Here is a 21121-nt window from a genome sequence, read left to right on the forward strand (position 1 = left end):
GGCCCCATTCTCTTTCCTGGCAGTCCCACCTGATGGCACCTGCATTGCAGGGCATTACTTCCAGATTGAAGCAGAAATAGACTTGTCAGGCAAGTCTGTTTCTGCTTTTGATCCCGGTGCCATGCATCAGGATCGAATCTGGATTGAAGGCAGTTAACACTGTTCAATTTAGATTTGATTTCAATTCGACTTAACTTCTAGAAGCAAATTGAACCGAGAACGTGTCCAAGTTGAAGCAGTGTCACATGCTCATCACTGAGTTTCTCAGTTGTGTCTTTTCTTCCTCCACCATCTAGGATATCAGCAGAATGCTAAAGGGTACCAGCGCGTTTCAATCTGGCATGGGTCTTTTCCAAGGCAAGGTGTATCCTTATATTTATACCCCTTATCCTCTATTAGGGGATTGTTCCATTCCTCATGGTGGGTGAAAAGTCCAAACAGTTCATATATTAAGCCTAAAAGGTAAAGCAATGTTTCCCCCTGCAGGTGGTGCAGTCTTGCATCCTGCCACATGTTGATGTGGGTTTTCTGGCCACTTTCAATTGCGCAGCTTTTCACTGCTTCACTTCCGCCGGAAGTACTTCTGGCACCATTTTTTATTTCTCTGTGTGCTAATCAGGGGGTTCCTTCTCCCACAACATATCACTTCCATCAGACATAAGGGCCTTCATATAATAAACAATTAATGTTAACTTGGTAACCAAGGGTATGTTTTCTAAAATACAAGAAAATTGTAAAAACAATGCATCAGAAACATATATATGAGATAAAAGTGCAAAGCAGATGAATAGAGAACAACAAAAAAAACAGAACATTAAAGAAACCATTTGAGTTCAAAATCTGCATTAATACCATATGGTTTAGGAGTATTAAAATCATAAATAAAATACATCTCCGTTCTAGCTAAAATTGCTGGCAAATTATTTTATCTTTTATTATTTTTCACTCATTTTATTCTTGCAAAAGGCTTGACATATTTAGTAACTCATATGTTTACATTAAAAATGGTTTGACAACACATGTGTCTCTAAACCATTCTTGATATTACGCAAGTGCTGTCCTAGTCTTATCTTTAGGGTCCTAAACGTTCTTCCAATATAGATTAAATTGCAGGAGCATTCAATCATATAAATCACACTTTTCGTGTGGCATGTAATGAACTCATTAATAGTGTGTTCCTTTCCGTTCATTATCAGTTTTTCTATTTTCTGGAGCCATCTCCTTTTTTTCCCTGACCTGCAGTACACATCCCGCATCGATGAACGACCTTTGAAAGTATTTGGCCTTAAATTTTCTCTATTTTATGGGCACTTTTAACGAGATGGTTTTTTAAATTTGGTGCATGTCTATAGGTGAATATCGGTTTTGGGGGAATTGACTTAACTATCACGGGATCCTTTAGTAAAATCTCCCAGTGCTTTTTAAAGAAACTACTGGGGACATGATATATAACTGGCACTAAATATGTGCAAGAAAATGATTGCTTGCATTGCAAGTCAGTACCTGAGATTGTACACAACATTTTGGATAAGTTACCTGTATTATTAAGGTATTAAGGTAGATGCAGAAATCACTTAAAAGATCCTGGGCTTTCATCTTCGCTGGGATAAAAGGAGATGGTTCCAGAATAATAGAAAAAACTGATAATGAATGGAAAGGACTAAAAACGAGTTCATCACATGCCACAGGAAAAGTGTGATTTATATGATTGAATGTTCCTGTAATTTAATCTATATTGGAAGAAGGTCTAGGGCACTAAAGATAAGACTATTGTATGAGAGCACATTTTAAATTTAAACATGAGAGTTCTACAAAATATGTCAAGTGTTTTGCAGCAATAAAATTAGTGGAAAATAATTAAAGACAAAATAATTAACCCACAATTTTAGCTAGAACGGAGATGCATTTTTTGCTTTGATTTTAATACTCTTAAACCATATAATATTAATGCAGATTTTCAACTCAAATGGTTTCTTTAATGGTCTGTTTTATTTGTTGCTCTCCATTTATCTGCTTTGTGCTTTTATCTCTTCCTGTTCCATTTATATATATAAGGTTTTTACATTTATAATTTTTTTTTTATATTCTAAATTAATGTATTTTACATATATATTTCTGATGCATTGTTTTTATGATTTTCTTGTATTTTTAGAAAACATACCCCCGGTTACCAAGTTAACATTAATTGTTTATTACATGAAGGCCCTCACTTCCATAGGAAGGAACCTCCAGCTTAGGACAGGAGAAATCAAACATGGCGCCAGGAGCAGACACCGGGCAAAGCCGCGTGACTGGAAGTGACCAAAAAAGACAGGGCAACATGCAGTAGGAAGCAGGACTGCACCACCTGCAAGGGGGGAACATTGCTTTGGCTTTTAGGTTCAATATATGAGCTGTTTGGACTTTTCAGCCACCATGAGGAATGGAATAATTACCTAATAGAGCATAAGGGATATAAATAGTAATGTTACTCCGAACATTGGGACTACAAGGACTGCTACAATATGAGACTCAGCTTGAACCGGCTCATCTTGCCACCTGTTTCCTACAAAATCTTTCACCCACCAACCCTTGCCTGGGTTCCAGCTCCAACTGGATAAATCAACCAACACCATTGTGAGGACATTGCGTGCTCAAACCAGAGGCTATTCCTTCCTCCAGAGGAGAACATCTATTTTGTCCAGATTCAAGTGGTGACGTATTTCCTTCATAATGCAGGACATCATTTGGGGGCCCCTATAAAGTTAACCATCACCTTGGACATCATAGGAACAAGCTGATATTCCTCTCTGAACCCAAAATAGTCCCAAACAACAGTTTTTATATTGATTCTTGGAGTATAGTTTATGCCAATTTTATATGGCTTTGGGTACTTGTGTATTATCACGGTGCCCATCGCATCGCATCGCATACCACTAATTAAGGTATGCGATGGCATGAGATGGGACCCGATTTGAGCCTTTCCCTGGGCTGAGTGTACAATTTTAATATTGCGTTGCATCGCATTCCATTATAATGGCATGCGATGCGACGCGATTTTGGATACTTCCCATGTTAAATGCCCACCCAGACCCGATTTTTTATTGTATCACCACCCTGATGGTTAATGACTATGTTAAATGCCCCCCATTGTTAACGCGACCCCACTATCAACGCCAACCCGAAGAGTGGCGAGCGCAGCGAGCCCGCGAGGGGCGGCGGTATGCGTCCTCCGACCTTTTCATACCCTCACTATCCACGTCGGCATGGAGTTGATTTTATATAGTGTGGCGAGCGCAGCGAGCCACCGAGCCCGAAGCGTGGCGAGTGCAGCGCACCCCACGAGGAGACGCGCATTACTTCACAAGTATTATGCGAACCCTCCCAGGGCTCGCTGCTCTCCCCGCGCTTCGGGCTCTGTGGCTCGCTGCGCTCGCCACACTATATAAAATCAACTCCAAGCTGACGTGGATAGTGGGGGTATGAAAAGGTCGGAGGATGCGTACCGCCCGCCTCTCGCGGGCTCACTGCGCTCGCCACGCTTCGGGTTGGCGTTGATAGTGGGGTGGCGTTAACTACGGGGGGCATTTAACATAGTCATTACCCATCAGGGTGGGTGTACAATCTAAAATCGGGTCGGGGGGCGGGGCATTTAACAAAGGAATCAGGCATCTGGGTGCCTGTACAATTAAAAATCGGGTACAATTGCGCCGCATCACATGCGATGCAACGCGATTTTGTGGTTTTACAATGCCCTGCGATGGAAATCGGGGGCGCCGTCATAATACACAAGTACCTGGCTTTGTTTTCATTTTATACTCATAAAATAAAATTGAATTGTTTTCAATTTATCCAGTCAATAGTTTTCTTTTAAATATCTAACATATTACAATATTGTACCCAATATAAGTAAGTGCCACTACTGTGTGTTTTTTTTTATGCTGTATTTTAAAACTTTAATACTCTATTTGGCTCTGACATTTAAATGATACTGAATTAGTATTAAGCTGCCAATAAAACATTTTGCACCCCAATATATCAACATCAACAGCATGAAATGTTGACACAAGGCAGGATGGATCTATGGATTACTGTTTAGCCAAATTCCTAACCAAAAAATGACATATTGCTGAAGAAATTAAGATTCAACAGAGCAGACAGCATATTTGCTTTCTTCAGCTGTCTAGTAATGGTGAGCAGTGTCCGCTGTAACTTCATTTTCTTGCTCTTAGCTGGCAAGAGTGGAACACAGGTTCCTCTTCTGCTACTGTAAGCCATCCAGTCAAGGTTCTATGTGCTCTGCATTCAGCTTCTGTTACGTATGGTTATTTCATTTAGTGGCAACATGAACCAGCCTGGTGAATCTCCTCAGAAGTCACTCACTAACAAGACTTGGGCCCTTATTCTGATTGACGCGGACTTTACCGCATACTTTCGGATCGCGTCTTTACGGCGTCTGCGCATGCGTGGAGAACGCAACGCGCATGTGCCACGCCTTGACTCCGTACCTGTTCGGCCAAATCCCGTCCAAAACTGTTCCCCGCAATCAGTCGGGAAATATGGGCGTATTATGGGCGTCATGCGGAATGACACATGGGCGTAGTTTCAAAGTGGGCAAAACGGGGCGGAAACATGGGCGGACACGGGGGAGTACACTTATGTTGGGGGGCGTACATTCGGATACCACTCCGAATGCACGCGATCAAAAAGGGAAGAAATGTGCGGTGTCCACAAGTGTACTATTGCTTTGCGGACACCACTCGTTCATGCGGTAGGCGAACGTACGCCTAATGACTACAAGCATTAACACCTGAACCCAATAGAATCGACTCCTTTACTCATTACTCACTAATAGGACGCTTGTCAGTGCTTTAATTGAAACCATTGCTGCTTCAAGGAAACCATACTAATCCCCCACATATGCTGTACTTGTCACACACTTTAAAACTGCTAACAATGGACATGACTGAATATTAATACTAGCAATACACATGTGTATTCGACATGTACTCATGAAACCACACATTTTTGGTAAAGTAAACAAATTTATTTATATACATGTCACAGTCAATGCCACTGTGATGCAATGACCAAAAAATAAAAAATCCCAAACAAAAACAACATGGCAGGAATGTTCAAAAATAAATAAGAATACAAAACAAATATAATTGCACACAGATGGACTCCAGCACCTCCTATGTGCCACTGCACATGCAGCCAGTGGGAAATGAGGAGGCTGCTGGCCCTTCGACAGCAGGCCAACCTGCACCTGACCATTCTACAGCAGGGCAACCTACACCTGGCCCTTCTGCAGCAGGCCAACCTGCAGCTGGCTCATATGCACCATCAGCAGAATCATTTGGAACACAACCGGGGACTTCACAAGATAGTACCATGGCCATCACTTCAAGTACAGCTGACAGTAATGGCAGGCAAAAGAGGGCAACAGGGGCACCAAAAAGGACATATGAAGCAAGGGCTCATCTGGTTACCCTCAGCACGTGATTGGACACAAGAAGCTGACACACACAGCACAATGGAAGATTTGGGACCACATAACGGTGGAGATTAATGCAGCCACAAGTTCATTTGCGACCACGTTTGGCCTTGGGAGGCTCCTTGGCCTGTGCAGCAGCTCTTCTGGCACGGGCAGATGCTGGGGCAGGTGGAGCAGATGATGTTGAGGGGTTGGCTGGTCTACCCCTCCTGCCAGCAGGGAGTGTTGCCGGTGGTAATGCACCAGAAACGGATGACATTAGGACCCTGTTGCTGGTAACCAGCTCCACCATAAGCTCATTATGGTGGAGGAGGAGATCATTTTGGCGGGTGGCTTGCTCGGCCAGCACCTGAGCACTTGCAGCCATGGCCTGATGTGACTCAGCCATGGCCTGCATGCTCGCAGCGATGGCCTGCTGGGTGCTGACCAAGCTCGCCAGGATCTCCTCGGTCCTATGCATCCGTTCTGATGCCAACTCTCCCTGCTGGTTGATGTCCCCAAGCATGTTGGCCAAGGCGGCCAAATCGGCTTGGGCCGATGGCTGCTGCTGCACAGGCCTACCCCTGGGGCCAGGTGGCACGGACTCCTCCACCTCCTGAGCAGAGTCGTCACCAAGCGGTGGGTTGTCTGTGGAAAAAGATAAACAAAATTAGGACACATTCTAAGATAATTACTTGCACAAGTTTATGGCATGACCAATATTTACCTTCAATAAAAGACGCAAACACTTCAGCTGGGGCCTCGCTATCCATCGTGCTCACCCCCCTGATCTCCTCAACTGATATACAGCTCTTGGCCATCAACTCCAGGGGGGTGAGCTCTAGCCCTGATGGCATGGGCCCGTCCCCAGATGTCTGGCTGTGTTCCCACCGCTTGGTCATCTTCCTCTTCAGGTTGGTTTTGAAGTCCTGCCACCTGCAATGTAAGTTGACATATTAATACATGTCACTCCAGATGTTAGCTGTTGCAGCCATTGCTCTGTGCTACATATTACGACATGTGATTAATGTCCAATAGATAATATTACATGCAACTATGATATCAACCGTTACAATACACATTCACAATCACCCTACTCTAACTCTCAACGAAATAACATGTCAATAATGTCTGTGTATCGTAACAACCTCACGGGCCATTTGCAAAATCCATCTAAGCATGAATTCAATCATTACTTGCCTATTACTGGGCACATGTATCACAAAACAACTTGCCTCTTCTTCACATGGTCCGTCTCACGAACTTGTGGCGCAACTTCATTAATCTCTGCCGTTATCTGTTCCCAAATCTTCCATCTGCGTGTGTGTGTCAGCTTCTCCGATGGACACTCAATCCAATCACGTGCTCGGGGAACCAGGATGGCAAGCTCCTGTGCTTCATATGCCTTATTTCTTGTAGTTGGTTCCTCTGTTGCCCTCGCTGTCCCCTTGCCACGTCCATGGCCACGCCCCCTGGCACGTGTCGCTGCACTTGAAGTGCTGGCCATGGTACTACCTTGTGAAGTCCCCGGTTGTGTTCCAAACGATTCTGCTGATGGTGCATATGAGCCAGCTGCAGGTTGGCCTGCTGCAGAAGGGCCAGGTGTAGGTTGCCCTGCTGTAGAATGGTCAGGTGCAGGTTGCCCTGCTGTAGAAGGGCCAGCAGCCTCCTCATTACCCACTGGCCGCATGTGCAGTGGCACATAGGTGGTGCTGGAGTCCATCTGGTCAAATAGTTGCTGCAGGTCTGGGTCCACCTCTGGTTGTGATCCAGACATGTTAGCAACAACATTGTCACCTTCTAATACACCTTTATATACTGTTTGTGTATCCTGTTTGGCGGACATCAGCGGCAGCTGCGTTCCGTGCGTGTGCGTACGTCGCTGTTTTTTCGCGCCGCATACGGTGGCGGAAATTCCATTGTGTAAAACCTGGCGAAACTTCGACATGAAATACTGGTCACCAATTCTAACATTGCATAGAATCTTCTGATACACCTGTGACTATTGCACAATACACATGCTATTTGCTAGCATGACATGACATTTGGTTCATGACTACTGTGGTATTGTGGAGTTTGATTGCAAGCTAAAAGTAGCCCAATCCCTTAGAAAATCCAGCCCACAAATCATGCAATACTCATCACTACTGTTATAGACCACACATGTGAGAGGCCTATAAATAGTGAGTTGCTGCTAGAATCATTTGTCAGCAGATCTGGACTTGTCAGGGTCTAAGGTAAGCTCTTCCATGGTACAGCTATGCGTTGCTAAGCTATAGCACGCGTTGCTTGGCGGAGCGAGGCGTCATTGGATTTGCTAAGTGCATACACACTGTGTTTTATATATATCAGATTTGTTCATTGCCATACATCAGCACTACTGTTTTGAAGGCATGCGAATTTGTCACCATTTGTGTTGGCGCAGAGACGCTGTTCATGTCAAGATGAACAATAAAGTTATTAACACAAATAACTGTGATAAACCAATGACACCACCTGATTGGTTGATAGATGCCATTGTTAACATGGCGGAGACAAGAAGGGCAGACCCCTTTTCACATGCGGAGCTGAGGGTTCTGGTCTCCGTCATGGAGACAAGGCTGGGCCGTGCGGGGCCCTTTATCAGTAACCGCCATAAGCGGAGGGCCTATGCTGCGGCAGGGCGCCGTATTTACGCCCGCACTCGGGTGCGGAGGTCCCTCGGGCAGCTCGAGAGGCGGTGGTCGGACCTCCGCAGGCGCCAGCCCCAGCTGTTGCAGCGAATCAGGGGCGAAATTGCTGATTGTGAGTATTTTAGCTATGAAATTTCGCACTTACAACATAGCATATATAAACAATAACAGGTGTCTCATGATAAGTGGGTGTCCATGGGTTTAAAAGTCCATAGACTGTTATGTGTGCTTCTTCCTGGTTAACATGCAGTCATGTGGCTTTTATATGTAATGACATAGCATTGAGGATTCTGATGCATACAATGTGCCAGATCTAATATGTGTTACACATTGATAAATGCCAGGGTTGTAATGTTTGAACAAATTACTAACAATCACATAATAATTTAAATGTCACATTTTTGAGTCCATTAACAGTAAGGAGCTACTTGCCTGCATCGTTTGCCATCATTATCACCCTTCCATGTATGTCTTGTTATGGATTAATACATGTGCCCCAATGACCCGACATTGACCATGATTTTTTTTTCTACCACACAGCACGAGCCCGAGCCCGACAGGCCCGTGAAGAGGCCGAGGCAGCCCTGGCCCAGGAGGAGGCCCAAGACCCTGAGGAGGAGGTGGCGGCAAGGGTGGAGGAGGAGGAAGTGGAGGAGGAGGAAATGTTGGAGGAGATGGTGGAGGAGATGGTGGAGGAGGTGGTGGAGGAGGAGGAGGTGCCTGAGGAGGTGGTGGTGGAGGAGGTGGAAGAGGAGTTGGTGGCAGAGGAGGAGGTGTTGGTGGCGGAGGAGGAGGTGGAGGAGGAGGTGGTGGTGGTGGAGGTGGAGGAGGAGGAGGTGGAGGAGGAGGAGGTGGAGGAGGAGGAGGAGGTGGAGGAGGAGGTGCTTGTGGCGGAGGAGGTGGACGTGGTCATGGTGGCAGAGGAGCTGGCGGAGGAGGGGGCTGAGGAGGCCACGGTTGCCCCAGAGGATTCCGATTCCGAGGGGGAGGAGGCGTGCCAAGCCCCGGAGTCCCAGCAGATCGGTATGTTTACATAATGCATCATTCATGAAGTAGTTGTACTGGTATTTGTTATGTAGCACTGGTGATTAAAAATTTTGTTCCAATACTATTCATATAGACCCCAAAGTGGGTAGCTACAGATACAGGTACGGGTTAGATGGGGTGTCCAAGGCATCCCTTTCATCCAGGACACCTCTCAATTACACAGGTTTGTGGGATGGGTTGGAGCTCCATTTTGACTGCCACATAACCGTTGTAGTTAAACAGGATCCTGGAGTAAAGGGATGAGTGGATCATTTGTGGATTAAATTCACCTGCTGCAATCGTAGATTATGACCCATCAAATAGTGGAATCTATATTGTTGGTGAATGTTATTTATAAACTCTAGGATGTATGCTATAAATGGAGTATGGCCCGGCCTACCTTGGAATGGAGTCAGAAGTTGCCAGTGTCCCAGGAGCCTCCTCTACCTAAACACCCCCTGTAGTTCAGATTGTTTTTTTGCCCTCACAGAATTGTAGGTTGGTTTAGACAGAATTATGATTTTGAGGATGTGTACTGTGCATTCCTGACATTTGCATAACTCCCATGCCACGAACCATCACTGAACTTAGACTGAGCAGATTGTGACAAGTTCTTATTGACGGAGGCCATGACATGCTTGTCATTGGTTAGTCATGGGTGGGTTGTGACTGAGAAGAAACACTATGACTGTTATGTCTTCTGCAGAGTAAAGGGTAGAGGCAAAAAAAGACAGTATGTAGTAAATAAGTTTGCATGTATGTATATATGTATGTGTCATATCTATTTATCTATGTGTGTCTCTATCTCTCTACATAGATAGATATATATATATATATATATACACACACGTCACCTAGCATTTGTGCAATTTATGTCGCAGTATGTGAAATGTATGCATGAATAACATGACTAATTTTTGCCCCTTTGACATGCCCACAGATGACACCACACCGGCAGATGAGGGGGTGCGTGGGGCCCTCCTGCGGGGGGAGCACCATTTGAGGCTACTGCTAGCCGACCTGCAGGACCTCAGAGATCTCCTGATTTAATTTATTATTTGATATTTTTTTATTTATATGTTAATTGTGTTTTCAAATAAATTGTTTATGCAAGTTCACAGTTGTTGGTTTTCTTTGCACATTAAACAGTATATGTGTAGATTGTTTATAATCTTTTACACAGGGTCTAATACAAACCATTGCACTTAAATTGCTGTAAGGGTTAATGTGTGCAATGCATGTGTTAGGCATGCTTGTAAGGATATATTGGCATCTAATTGATTCCAATTCCAAATAAGCAGTTTTTTATGAGGATAGGTAATTGAATAAGTGGGTCATGTGATGTATTGCAGAAGATACTTAATAGTGGGTTGTTTGGCGTAAATACTCCGCTTACGGGCGGTAGCACCGCTTGGCTCCCGGTCGGATGCGGTATTTCCGAGCATACTCTGTAATACTCTGTAATACCGTGCAGAATCGGAGTGTTTCGCCCGCACACGCATGGTTTGTATGTCGTCCGTAAACACGCCCTGTTCTTAAAGAGTGAGTCCGTCCGAATGCGGAGGACACGTGGGCGTTTCTACGGACGATGGCCGCATGCGGCAAAACACCGTGGCGTGCGGACCGCTCCGTAAGAATGCGGGAATATCCGCACCGATCAGAATAAGGGCCATTGTCTTCTATAAAAGACAACGGATCTATTTTTTATTGCGCAATATCCTTTGTAAACTGTGTAGACAGTTGGGAATGGCAATCACATGAGATCATCAGTTTCTGATTTATTTAAACCACCGTGTCTGGCACCAACAATCATTCATTTATAAAGGTGCCCACACATTGTGAGATGGCTGGAGGCATTTTGAACTAGATACGATGTGTTCTAGTACAAAACGCATGAAGCACAAATCGTACCATGTGTGGGTACCTTATGTGTCAATTCTTCCCCATTCTGGTATTTGACCTGAACGGGATGCGGTTAATTTCCCGGCGGTCGGGATCCCGGCGGTCGGAATCCCGACACTGGAATCCCGACCGCCGAAATCCCGAAACTTTCTCCCTCCGTGGGTGTCCACGACACCCATAGAGGGAGAATATAATAGCGTGCCGAGCGTAGCGAGGCACCGGGCCCGCTGCGTGGCGAGCGCAGCGAGCCCGCAAGGGGGGGCGATCCATGTCCCCCCCTTGTCGGGATTTCGGCGGTCGGGATTCCAGTGTCGGGATTCCGACCGCCGGGATCCCGACCGCCGGGATATCATATCGGATCCGACCTGAACAACAACTAAAAAAGATTGTTGACAAATAATGCAAATCACCATTGTGTGTGATAATCAGTTGTGTAATTTCCCAATAATAAAATTAAATGTTTGACGAATATTTTTTTCCCAAGCCTCTTTATATAAATAACATTAATCAATCATCCTTTATTTTAATACTTTATTTGATTATTCTTTTGTTTTTTACAACACATGATTCAGATATAGTATTTAGACAAACAGTATTAATTTTTTCCATTTTATTTTCTAAATCAGACGTTCCCAACCCGGGGCACTTTTACCCCTGGGGGTACTCTGCAGACTGGTTGGGGCTACTTGAATATAATATCGGTAATGGCGGAAGAAGTCTCCCGAGGGCCCAAGAAGTCTTCCATTGCATGGAGATGAATCCTGTTGCGTCACTTCCGGTTCCGTCTGCAGTGTCATCAGAATGTCCTTGTGCTTTTGCCCAACAAGCAATCCACTTGGACCTACTCACGCTGCCTCATCTGCGATCATCATGCCTGTGCTGACACGGGTGGAGGAAGCAGCTGCATTAATTCTATAAGCGTTAGCGGAACCCCAGACACAGAGGGAACCGATTCCTGACCACACACTACTCATTATTATAAGGACATGCATACGCTCTCTTCCACTCCACTCTTAAATACTCTGGATATTTCAAATTGAGAGGAGGGGTACTCATAAATAAAAAGCCTAATCCAGGGGTACGGGAAATAAAAAAGTTGGGAACTGCTGTTTTAAGTCATATTCACATTCAAAACCAAATCATATGTTCCTTTGCTAAGAATAATTTTCACATGTCATATGCTGTATATAATTACAACTTCCCTTAAGCTGTTAGACACTGTAATGGTTACATATTTGGTACGTAATGACTTATAGACTTCAAATTGAAGGTATTCATTTTAAGCAATTATCTAGGGCAGTGATGGCTAACTTTGACACTTCAGCTGTGGTTGAACTACACATCCCAGGATGTCCTGCTACAGTTTTACTATTTGGCCATGCTAAAACTGATGTAGGGCATGCTGGGATGTGTAGTTCAACAACAGCTGGAGTGTCAAGGATAGCAGGATGTTTTTTGGGAAGCTTTTTTTAGGTTTCCTTGTGTTATTGTTTAATTCAATGTATTACCGCACAGGTTGTCAAACTCGGTCCTCAGGACCCCACACAGTTCGTATTTTGCAAGTCACCAATGTTTTTTTCTTAAATGTGACAGTTGGTGATACTTAGCGCTCCTACCGGATGACCTGGAAAATGTGAACTGTGTGGGATTCTGAGGACTGAGTTTGAGAATCACTGTATTAGTGTATTCAAGTAAAAAAGTAGTGGTAGCAGCAGCGCCAACCATGTAATGAGCGGGGGCACTAAGCACATAGAGACATACATGTTATCATGAGCAACAGGCTTTGAGCGCTAAGGACAAGTGTGTGTGTGCTGTGTGCAAATGGCTGCCCTCTGGTAGAGGGATGCCACCCTCAACAAGAGAAACAGATAGGAAGAAATACCAGTGGGCGCCTTATGCACACAAAACTTACAATTTAATTAATAAATAACACAAATAATAAATTGCATGCATGCAATAAACAATTAAAACAGAAACATCAATGCGATAATGTTTAAAAGTAACAAATAGTTACCAAGTCCTGAATGAGTACTCAGATTTGTGCGCACAATATGGACAGATGTTTTTTACCGTCCTATATAGAAGGGTGGAATTCCCAGCGCTAGGATGCGGGAAGAGGGTATGTCCTCCCAAGTAGGCAAAAACAGTAAGCAGATGGATTTCCTTATTACTCCTTAGCCATGGAGATTGGATTTGCAAAGGGCACTTGGTGATTACCTCATACGACGTAGGGAACAGCTTGGCGGCGTCACCCAGGCCCTGATGTATAGGCTTTCAGCAGGTCCCAAGTGGGATGCGTGGGTGTACGCTCCGCCGCACGCCCAGCAGTGTAAGATGTAGACGGCAGCTACACCGGCCAGTGTGAGCCGCTGAACACAGCGGCGGGCAGAAGTGTCCTCTCAGTGTGGATTGGTACATGCTCCTGCAATCAGCCGCCGGGTTGACGGACGGACGGCAATTAGTCCAATGGGTAAGGCGCTCTGTGCCGTAGCCGGTGAGATCTAACGTGGACCAACAGGTGAGAAAGTTTTGGAGCTCTATTTGGCAAGTAATTCTCCAGGTCCTTGGTCTCAACCAGCATAGAATTCCTCTTCAAGACGCGTTTCGCCGCACTCAGGCAGTTTTGTCAATTTGTCAATTGAGTAAGGCAGGTACACTGATAACATAGCAACCTGTCAGCGCTGAGCTACCGCGGAGTCACTATGCTGACAGGGCATTGTGGCACTTGTAGTTCCACAGAGAAATAGTTCATGCTGGCGCCGTGAAAATACACAAGTAAGGCAGCTACCCTGATAACGTAGCAACCTATCAGCGCTGAGCTGCCGCGGAGTCACTACGCTGACAGGTAATTTGCTACACTGATAACGTAGCTTTACTGGCTCTGTACTTAGACGCTATAGTGTGTAAGTACTAGACGCACCCTTCAGACACCCCCTTTGTTAGCGGTGTGCCGGGCTGTCTATTTGTCTGTGGAACTACAAGTGCCACAATGACCAGTCAGCATAGTTCAAGCTGGCGCTGTAAAACTACACAAGGAAGTAAGGCAACCGTTGGACTACGCTGATAACGTAGCTTCAAGCAAACTTAGCGTAGTGCTAAGCAGAGAGCTGCCGCCATGAAACTAAACAAGTGAAATGGCTGAGAGCCGCCGGAGGGGTAAGGGAAGCCTGCGGCACTGCTGTCGGCTCTCATACTTATAGCGGTAGAGGAGGTGATCGTCTGGAACTACAGGGGAAATTCTGCTTTACAGGGGGCATTGAGCAGAGGTACTACAGGGGGCATTATTCAGTGGCACTACGGGGGGGCATTATTCATTGGCACTACAGAGGCATTATTTAGCAACACTACAGGGGACATTAAGCAGAGGCACTACAGGGTGCATTTTTCAGTGGCACTACATGAGGCATTATGTAGCAGCACTACAGGGGCATTAAGCAGCAGCACTACAGGACCAGCATATAGCAGCTCTACAAGGGATATTAAGTAGTGGCTCTACAGGGGGTATTATAAAGCAGCACTACAGTGGGCAATATGTCTACCTGACACTTCAGGGGGTATTATGTGTGTAAGCAGTACTTCAGGGGGAAATATGTGTGTAAGCTGCACTAAAAAAGCCATGGGGGGTGTGCAAAATTACAATTATGCCACTGCGTGTAAAGCGTTACACAGAAGTGCCAGGTACACTGGTGCCGCCAGGAGAAGATGCAGAAAGCTGCATTTTTTACCAGAAAACCTGTAGCAGTGAGTAATTAGGTGCTTTACTGTGAGGCCTAAAATTTAATGGGCATTAAAGTTTGTGGATAATGTGTACTGAGCATTTCAGTGTGTGACAATGTGTAATGGGCATTACAGTGTGTGGTATAATATGTAATAGGCATTACGGTGTATGGTATAATGTGTAATGGACATTATGGTGTGTGGCATAATATGTAATGGGCATTATGGTGTGTGGCATAATGTGTAACGGGCAGTATGGTGTGCGGCATAATGTAGCCACGCCCTATTGCCATGTAGCCACTCCCCTAATTTTGTGTGACCACACCCAATAGTGTCACATGGTCACGACCATTTTTGGGGCACACCACTAAGAAAAAATCTCTACTTGCATCACTGAGTATACCTACAATTTATGTTTAGTCAGTCCCACACATTTCACTGGGAAATTAAAGCCCATGCCACCAACAAAAGCTAGTAATGTGTGAGAACTGGGGATGTTGGTATATGTGTGGAAAGGAGAATGGAGGCTGTTGGATGATAATTAAAAAGAGTACTGTGTAATGTTATCGTCAAGGCCTTTTCAACATGTTGTTCTTCAGATGCTGTGGAACATGGCTTGCCAGCGGGTGCCGGACGGCTCCCCGACAGTTGGGATTCCGACAGTCATTACTCCGACGTTGGAATCCTGACTGCTCCCTCGTGGGGGTCCACGACCCCCGTAGAGGGAGAAAAAATAGGTGGCGAGCGCAGCTCGCCACCGTGCCCGCAGCGTGGCGAGCATAGCGACCCGGCAAGGGGCTTCATTGCGCTCCCCCTGCTGTGCAGTTGGGATTCCGACGTCGGAGAAATGACTGTCGGAATCCCAACTGTTGGTGTGTCATACCACACCCCTGCCAGCTCATGTGCCAATGGATATGACACTTCTTATTCATTCCCACATTGTAAATGTCAGGACAGCAGTAAAGCAGTGCTACCTGCTATAGGGTGACGTTCAAGGTATCCTGCTAGCCAGGTGCAAGGGCCATGGGGCAGCGATGGTTCCACCCACAAGGTCCTGCATACACCACCCTGCAACCCTAATCATACAAGATTTATGTTTACAAGACAATATAAACCCAATTTACAATAATCCCAAAGAGTCTTATACAGATTAAGAATTACTAAAATTGGATGTAAATTGCTCCTAAGAAGTCTGCATTAAATTTGTATATTAGCCCATAGGCATAGATGCATATACAGCGACATCTCAGCATGTATACATGTTGAGATGTGACTGCATCTGTACCATATATGTCTAGTTTACTACTACTCATCCTTATGTGCAAAAGATACAGCTTCGAAAAGGCATATGTCCACATAATGTCATGCACACACATGCCCTCAATAACCTCTATGTGAGAAATCCCACTCACACATCTCCATATGCAGTTATAGCTGTGATCACAACGCCTGTGACTCTGAATAGTACTGGCATTCGCCCATGTTCGGAGCAGGCGCGTTGCAAATGTCAGGTGAGTGTATGCTCAACTTTGCATCAGTGCCAATAATTGCAAATAAATAAATATACATAAAATATATTACATTAAAAATGGGATATATTTGTGCCAGGTGAATAAAAACCAGAACAACTTCATAAAATCATTTTTATATATAAAATATTTCTCATAGCGGCACCAGACATGTCAGATAACAAAAGGAATACATCTTATATTAACACTCTATATAAAATAATAGCAGAAAATACAACATACAGTTCTTACAGATCAACAGAAATAAGTACCTGGTACAGTGTAGAGGCAGCAAATATTTTGGACCTACCTCAGCAACATTCTTGATGTTGATTGTCTTCTTGGTGTGCGCGACATGCCCTACAACGCCAATGTCTAAAGGAAACACAATCTCACTATCAGGTGGGACAAGGCAATCCTCCAATTTACTATCTTGGTGGACATTAAAAAGTCTTGTGGCTAACTCCGGGGTACCATTCCTTTGCCTGTACATAAAGAGGCTACAACGATCTGCATGAATCAGACAGCTGATTCTCCTTAGCGTTTTGAATACAACCTTCTCCATGTTTATACTTTCTTGCATGTCTTTAATAAGCTCAAAAAGGATTTCACTTTCTTCCACTTGAGCGAGTTCTCGGTAAGTAGCAAAATCAACCGCAAGTTCTTTCCGGTCAAAGGAAGACATTATCGTCTCTGGCTTCAGTTTCTTCTGAAAGTATTTTTCTGTAAAAGCAGGATTGTTATCCAGAAATGCCATAACCTCCTCATTTTTTAGACTCATTTTGAAAGTCTGCTGATGGCAAATTCACTAGTAAAAATGTAGTTATTTTCTTATGTCACTACAGTATATCAGGAATATTGGGTTACTTGATGAGGACCAGGCTGGTGCTCTGGTAGTATCATGAGAATGAGTCAACTGTGTATTAATCTCACTGTGATCAGCAAAGCGTATTCTTAATAATGCTGAAGGTGAGCCCTTACTAGGACAGATCTGCTCAAGGAAAACAGATCAGGTGACTCATATGTAAATCTTTGAACCATCACCTGCCATAGTTGTAACTACCTGTGTATGTTTTTAAAAAACATTTTACATTTGAAGCTTGTTGAACTGAGAGTTACTGTGTCAGTCCCTTGCATGATTTCAATGTTGTATTGTTTACGGTCTGTCCCTACAGATGGATTCATTAGTTGTGTCTCTGCTATGCATCTTATAACAAGCTACTTAGGATTCAATTAAACAGACACTCAGATGGAATTATCTACAGCTGGCATGTGACTATCTTATTATTTGCATTCGCAAATTTCACTGGTAACATTTTTACTACTATTGCATGACAATAAGAATAACTGATAGAAGGTGCTGAGATAAGATAATGAGAAAACAACATTGAACTATATAGGAGAAAATTATATACCTTTTATTGTTGCATAGTAGTGTATTCTTTTTGACTTTGTATATCTGCTTTATGCGTCTTTTTTTCTCCCTAAATAAATGTGTAGCAGTCATTTGTGCCACTATATTGCTAATCCAGCTGGTAAAGAACATTTATAGTTTTTTTATAGTGCTGATGGCTTGTGTGCTGGAGCAATATACAATGGGGCCTTTTTATCAAATAATATTTGTGGGATATTTCCCCAAAAACAGCCATTTTCAGGAGATATCTTCAAATATTAGGGATCTCTCAGATGTACTATGAAGAAATAATAGCAGATACAGTATCTCCAATATATGTTGTGGTCCCTCCATTTCTGAGAACACAGGGACTGCAAAGATGGAGGATTTACCAAGTTTGGCTTTAATAGGATAACGCCACCTGCATTGGCCATCCCCACCGGCCTTTTCCTTTTGGTTGACCCCTGGTCACACATTGACCATCCAAAGGTGGCACATATACATTGGCTGCTGGGGACCAGAACCCAGATGAAGTCACACTGCTTCCAGCTCTCCTCCAGGACAAGCTCTTATTGGATCCCATCTCCTGGCAAGAGTAAAGGCCCCCATACACTAGTCCAACTTGTCTTAATGGTGGATTTCCCTTAAGCTTCCCTGGCAACTCTCCGGGAGGGCTAACATCTGACTTGACACTTGATGTGCCATTTTTTACATTGATAATCACATGCGATTCATCACATTGATAATCACATTGCATGTAAAAGGACTCCTGAGGAGCTGCCAGGGGAGTTCTAGGGAAGTCGGATGCGATACATTCTCATATGTGCTGTATATGGGAAATATTTTGAGCAATAGAGTAGTAACCTGCAGAAAAGTGGGGTCCTTTCCCGGGGGCTGCAGCTTAAAATGCATTGATTAATACATGAACTGAATCTCCACTATGTATTAATGTTAGTTAATAAAGTAAGCTAAGAGGGGCCCACCTTACCGGTCACAATTACATGTGTCATATACATTTTCCACCCTTAGGTGTACATAGGAGCCCTTAAAATCTTTTTCTGTGGCGCATACATATATCTAGTTATGACACTGAGTAGCATGTACAGGGATTCTAACAACATAGAGGATCAACCAATCAGTATCATTTTTTAAACACTTCTTGTAGCAGGTAGGAGCTGATTGGCTGGTATTTTATCTCATAAACAGAAGGAGGGGACAGTCGCACTGGAAAGTATTCTTTGTGTATACTTGTAATAAGACCTCCTCACATTATGTGTGGAACTTGGTATTGTGGTACCAGATGGGTGAGCTACCACTGGACATGAGATAGAGACAATTTTAGGGAGGATACAAGAAGAATGTCTCTTTGTGGTGCACCAAGGAATGAAATAAAATGTCCGGCATGGTGTATGGCGTCCATCACCGCGACCCCTCATCAACTGACAATCAGGCAGAGCAGCGATAATACAACACGGTACACCGCAAACTCTTCCCCCCAATGGCAGGTGCAGGGGTGTCCGAAACGGACTCCCCTATTAAGGGCATATACTGAGCATTACAAATGTGTCCGTGCTTATGAATAACATATCCTCAGCAATCACACTAATTGATTAGAAATATTTACCCATAGAAATTGTTTATAATCACGGTGGTAAATATAATTTTTGTGTCAGCAGTGACATTAGGACCAACCCTAAGAAAATAACATCCTAATAAAAATGTTCAGTATACTCAAGTGAAAGACACACCACCACTCTAGTATACAACTTATTAAAGGTATATACGACATTGGGAGCCCACTCAGTGAGGATAGAAATTCCTTTTTAAAACACTTGTCTGAGTCTATATATATAGGTATATACAGTATCCCATGTTTTATGCTTTTTATTTCGCAACTTTTTAATGAATACATGAATAAAAGTTACATTTTATTTCAATTTCCTTGGTGCATCACAAAGAGACATTCTTCTTGTATCCTCCCTAAAATTGGTATTTTATCTTTCTCTCTCAATACTTTTTGGTATTTGCATGAATCCAGGCCAAGCTATCACTGACAGTTCTATATCTCATAATGTTAAGGCTATACAGAGATGACTTGTCATATTATTTTATCTCAGTTATGTCTAATGCTGCCCATACACTTGTGAGATATTGCTTGCAATCATCTTGCCGATAAATTTAATTATTAAATTAATTTTTTAAGGCACCATTCGTCACGATGTGCGGGCCCGCAAATGAATGTCGCATCAGTAGTTTCAGAAGTGATCGCATGTGGTTTTGGGGAGAGGGGGCTGGAGGGACTGCTGGTGGCATGGAAGAGGGCAGGCAGAGGGCGGTGGAGTAGCATAGCACTAGAAGTAGTACAGAGGGCTGCTCAGTGCTTTAAAAAGTTTATCAAATTCTGCCGCTGCACTGACCCCCGCCGCCCTATGCTACTCCACAACCTTCTGCCCGCCCTCTTACAGCACCCAATGTGCCATTGCAAGATTGCATGCAACATTGGGTGTTGAAAGGGGGCAACTTTTGCTCCATAAGATTCGATCGGATTTGATGGACATCGCACTTCGATGTCGCATCGAACCGTTCACATAATAGGATTAATTGAGCCAGAGCTGTCGGACTTAATTATATGCTAATTATATGCTAATCCCCTACTGTATTGTTCTATTGTTCTATATATTGTATTGCAGCTGAAAACAATAGGCTTTGGCTCACCATTTTAAAATCCATCTACTTGCTACATTTGGAAAAATAGCTAAGCTGTATTTTGCATGTTGTGACAAATTGAGAATAATAGCCAAGATGTATGTGGACACATCTGTAATTGATATCTGATGAGATAAATAATGATGTAGGTATCAGAGTGGTATTGGCCATGAAGCGGGCATTTTAAGAATAAAGGTATTGGCTATAGAAGGCACTCACTCCATCCAACCATTGTATCACAGATCTCAAAAAATATGCACATATATTTTTTACAATTTAATATCACCATTTCTTTTACACAAGGTTCTAAGAGGGGTATCCTATTACATGTGTTAATATAGCGCAAGTTAAAAATTTCTTTATTTTACTATTGGACTACCCAATCACAACTTGTTTTAATGTGCGGGAAATGACCCGTTTATGGGCAATAACACATGGGATCCGGGATAAATACCTGGACCCATTATAATCACCCCCAAAAAAGGATCTCCTCTGGCTGCTTGTCAGGGATTCTGCATAATCCCTGATAAGTGCCAGTTTACAGGGTTCATTGGATAGCACCAGAAAAATCCATTACCTGCTGTAATTTACCTCAGCTAATAGGATAACCCCCTCAAGCTAAAGACATACAGTATCCTGTCATCATGGGTGACAGCATGGAATATGAAACTTGGAGAATTGCTAATTCTAAAGTGAGTTAAGGGACTATTACACTACTTAGTCTCCTGATAGGTGATTTTTT

The 21121-nt window shown here is 43.7% G+C and overlaps 1 protein-coding gene across 1 annotated transcript in view; it reads right to left on the minus strand.

Moving 5' to 3' along the window:
- Positions 1-17272, minus strand: part of PDE6B (phosphodiesterase 6B) — a 66585-nt gene extending 49313 nt beyond the window's left edge. Inside the window, exon 1 of the mRNA XM_083177203.1 lies at positions 16591-17272. Within this exon, the coding sequence (XP_083033329.1) occupies positions 16591-17061 (471 nt within the window). The 5' untranslated portion in view covers positions 17062-17272. The remainder of the gene's footprint in view (positions 1-16590) is intronic.
- Positions 17273-21121: the final 3849 nt, after the last annotated feature.

The sequence above is a fragment of the Crinia signifera genome, chromosome 1, assembly GCF_055691185.1.
Source record: "Crinia signifera chromosome 1, ASM5569118v1, whole genome shotgun sequence".
NCBI classification, from domain to species: Eukaryota; Metazoa; Chordata; class Amphibia; order Anura; family Myobatrachidae; genus Crinia; species Crinia signifera.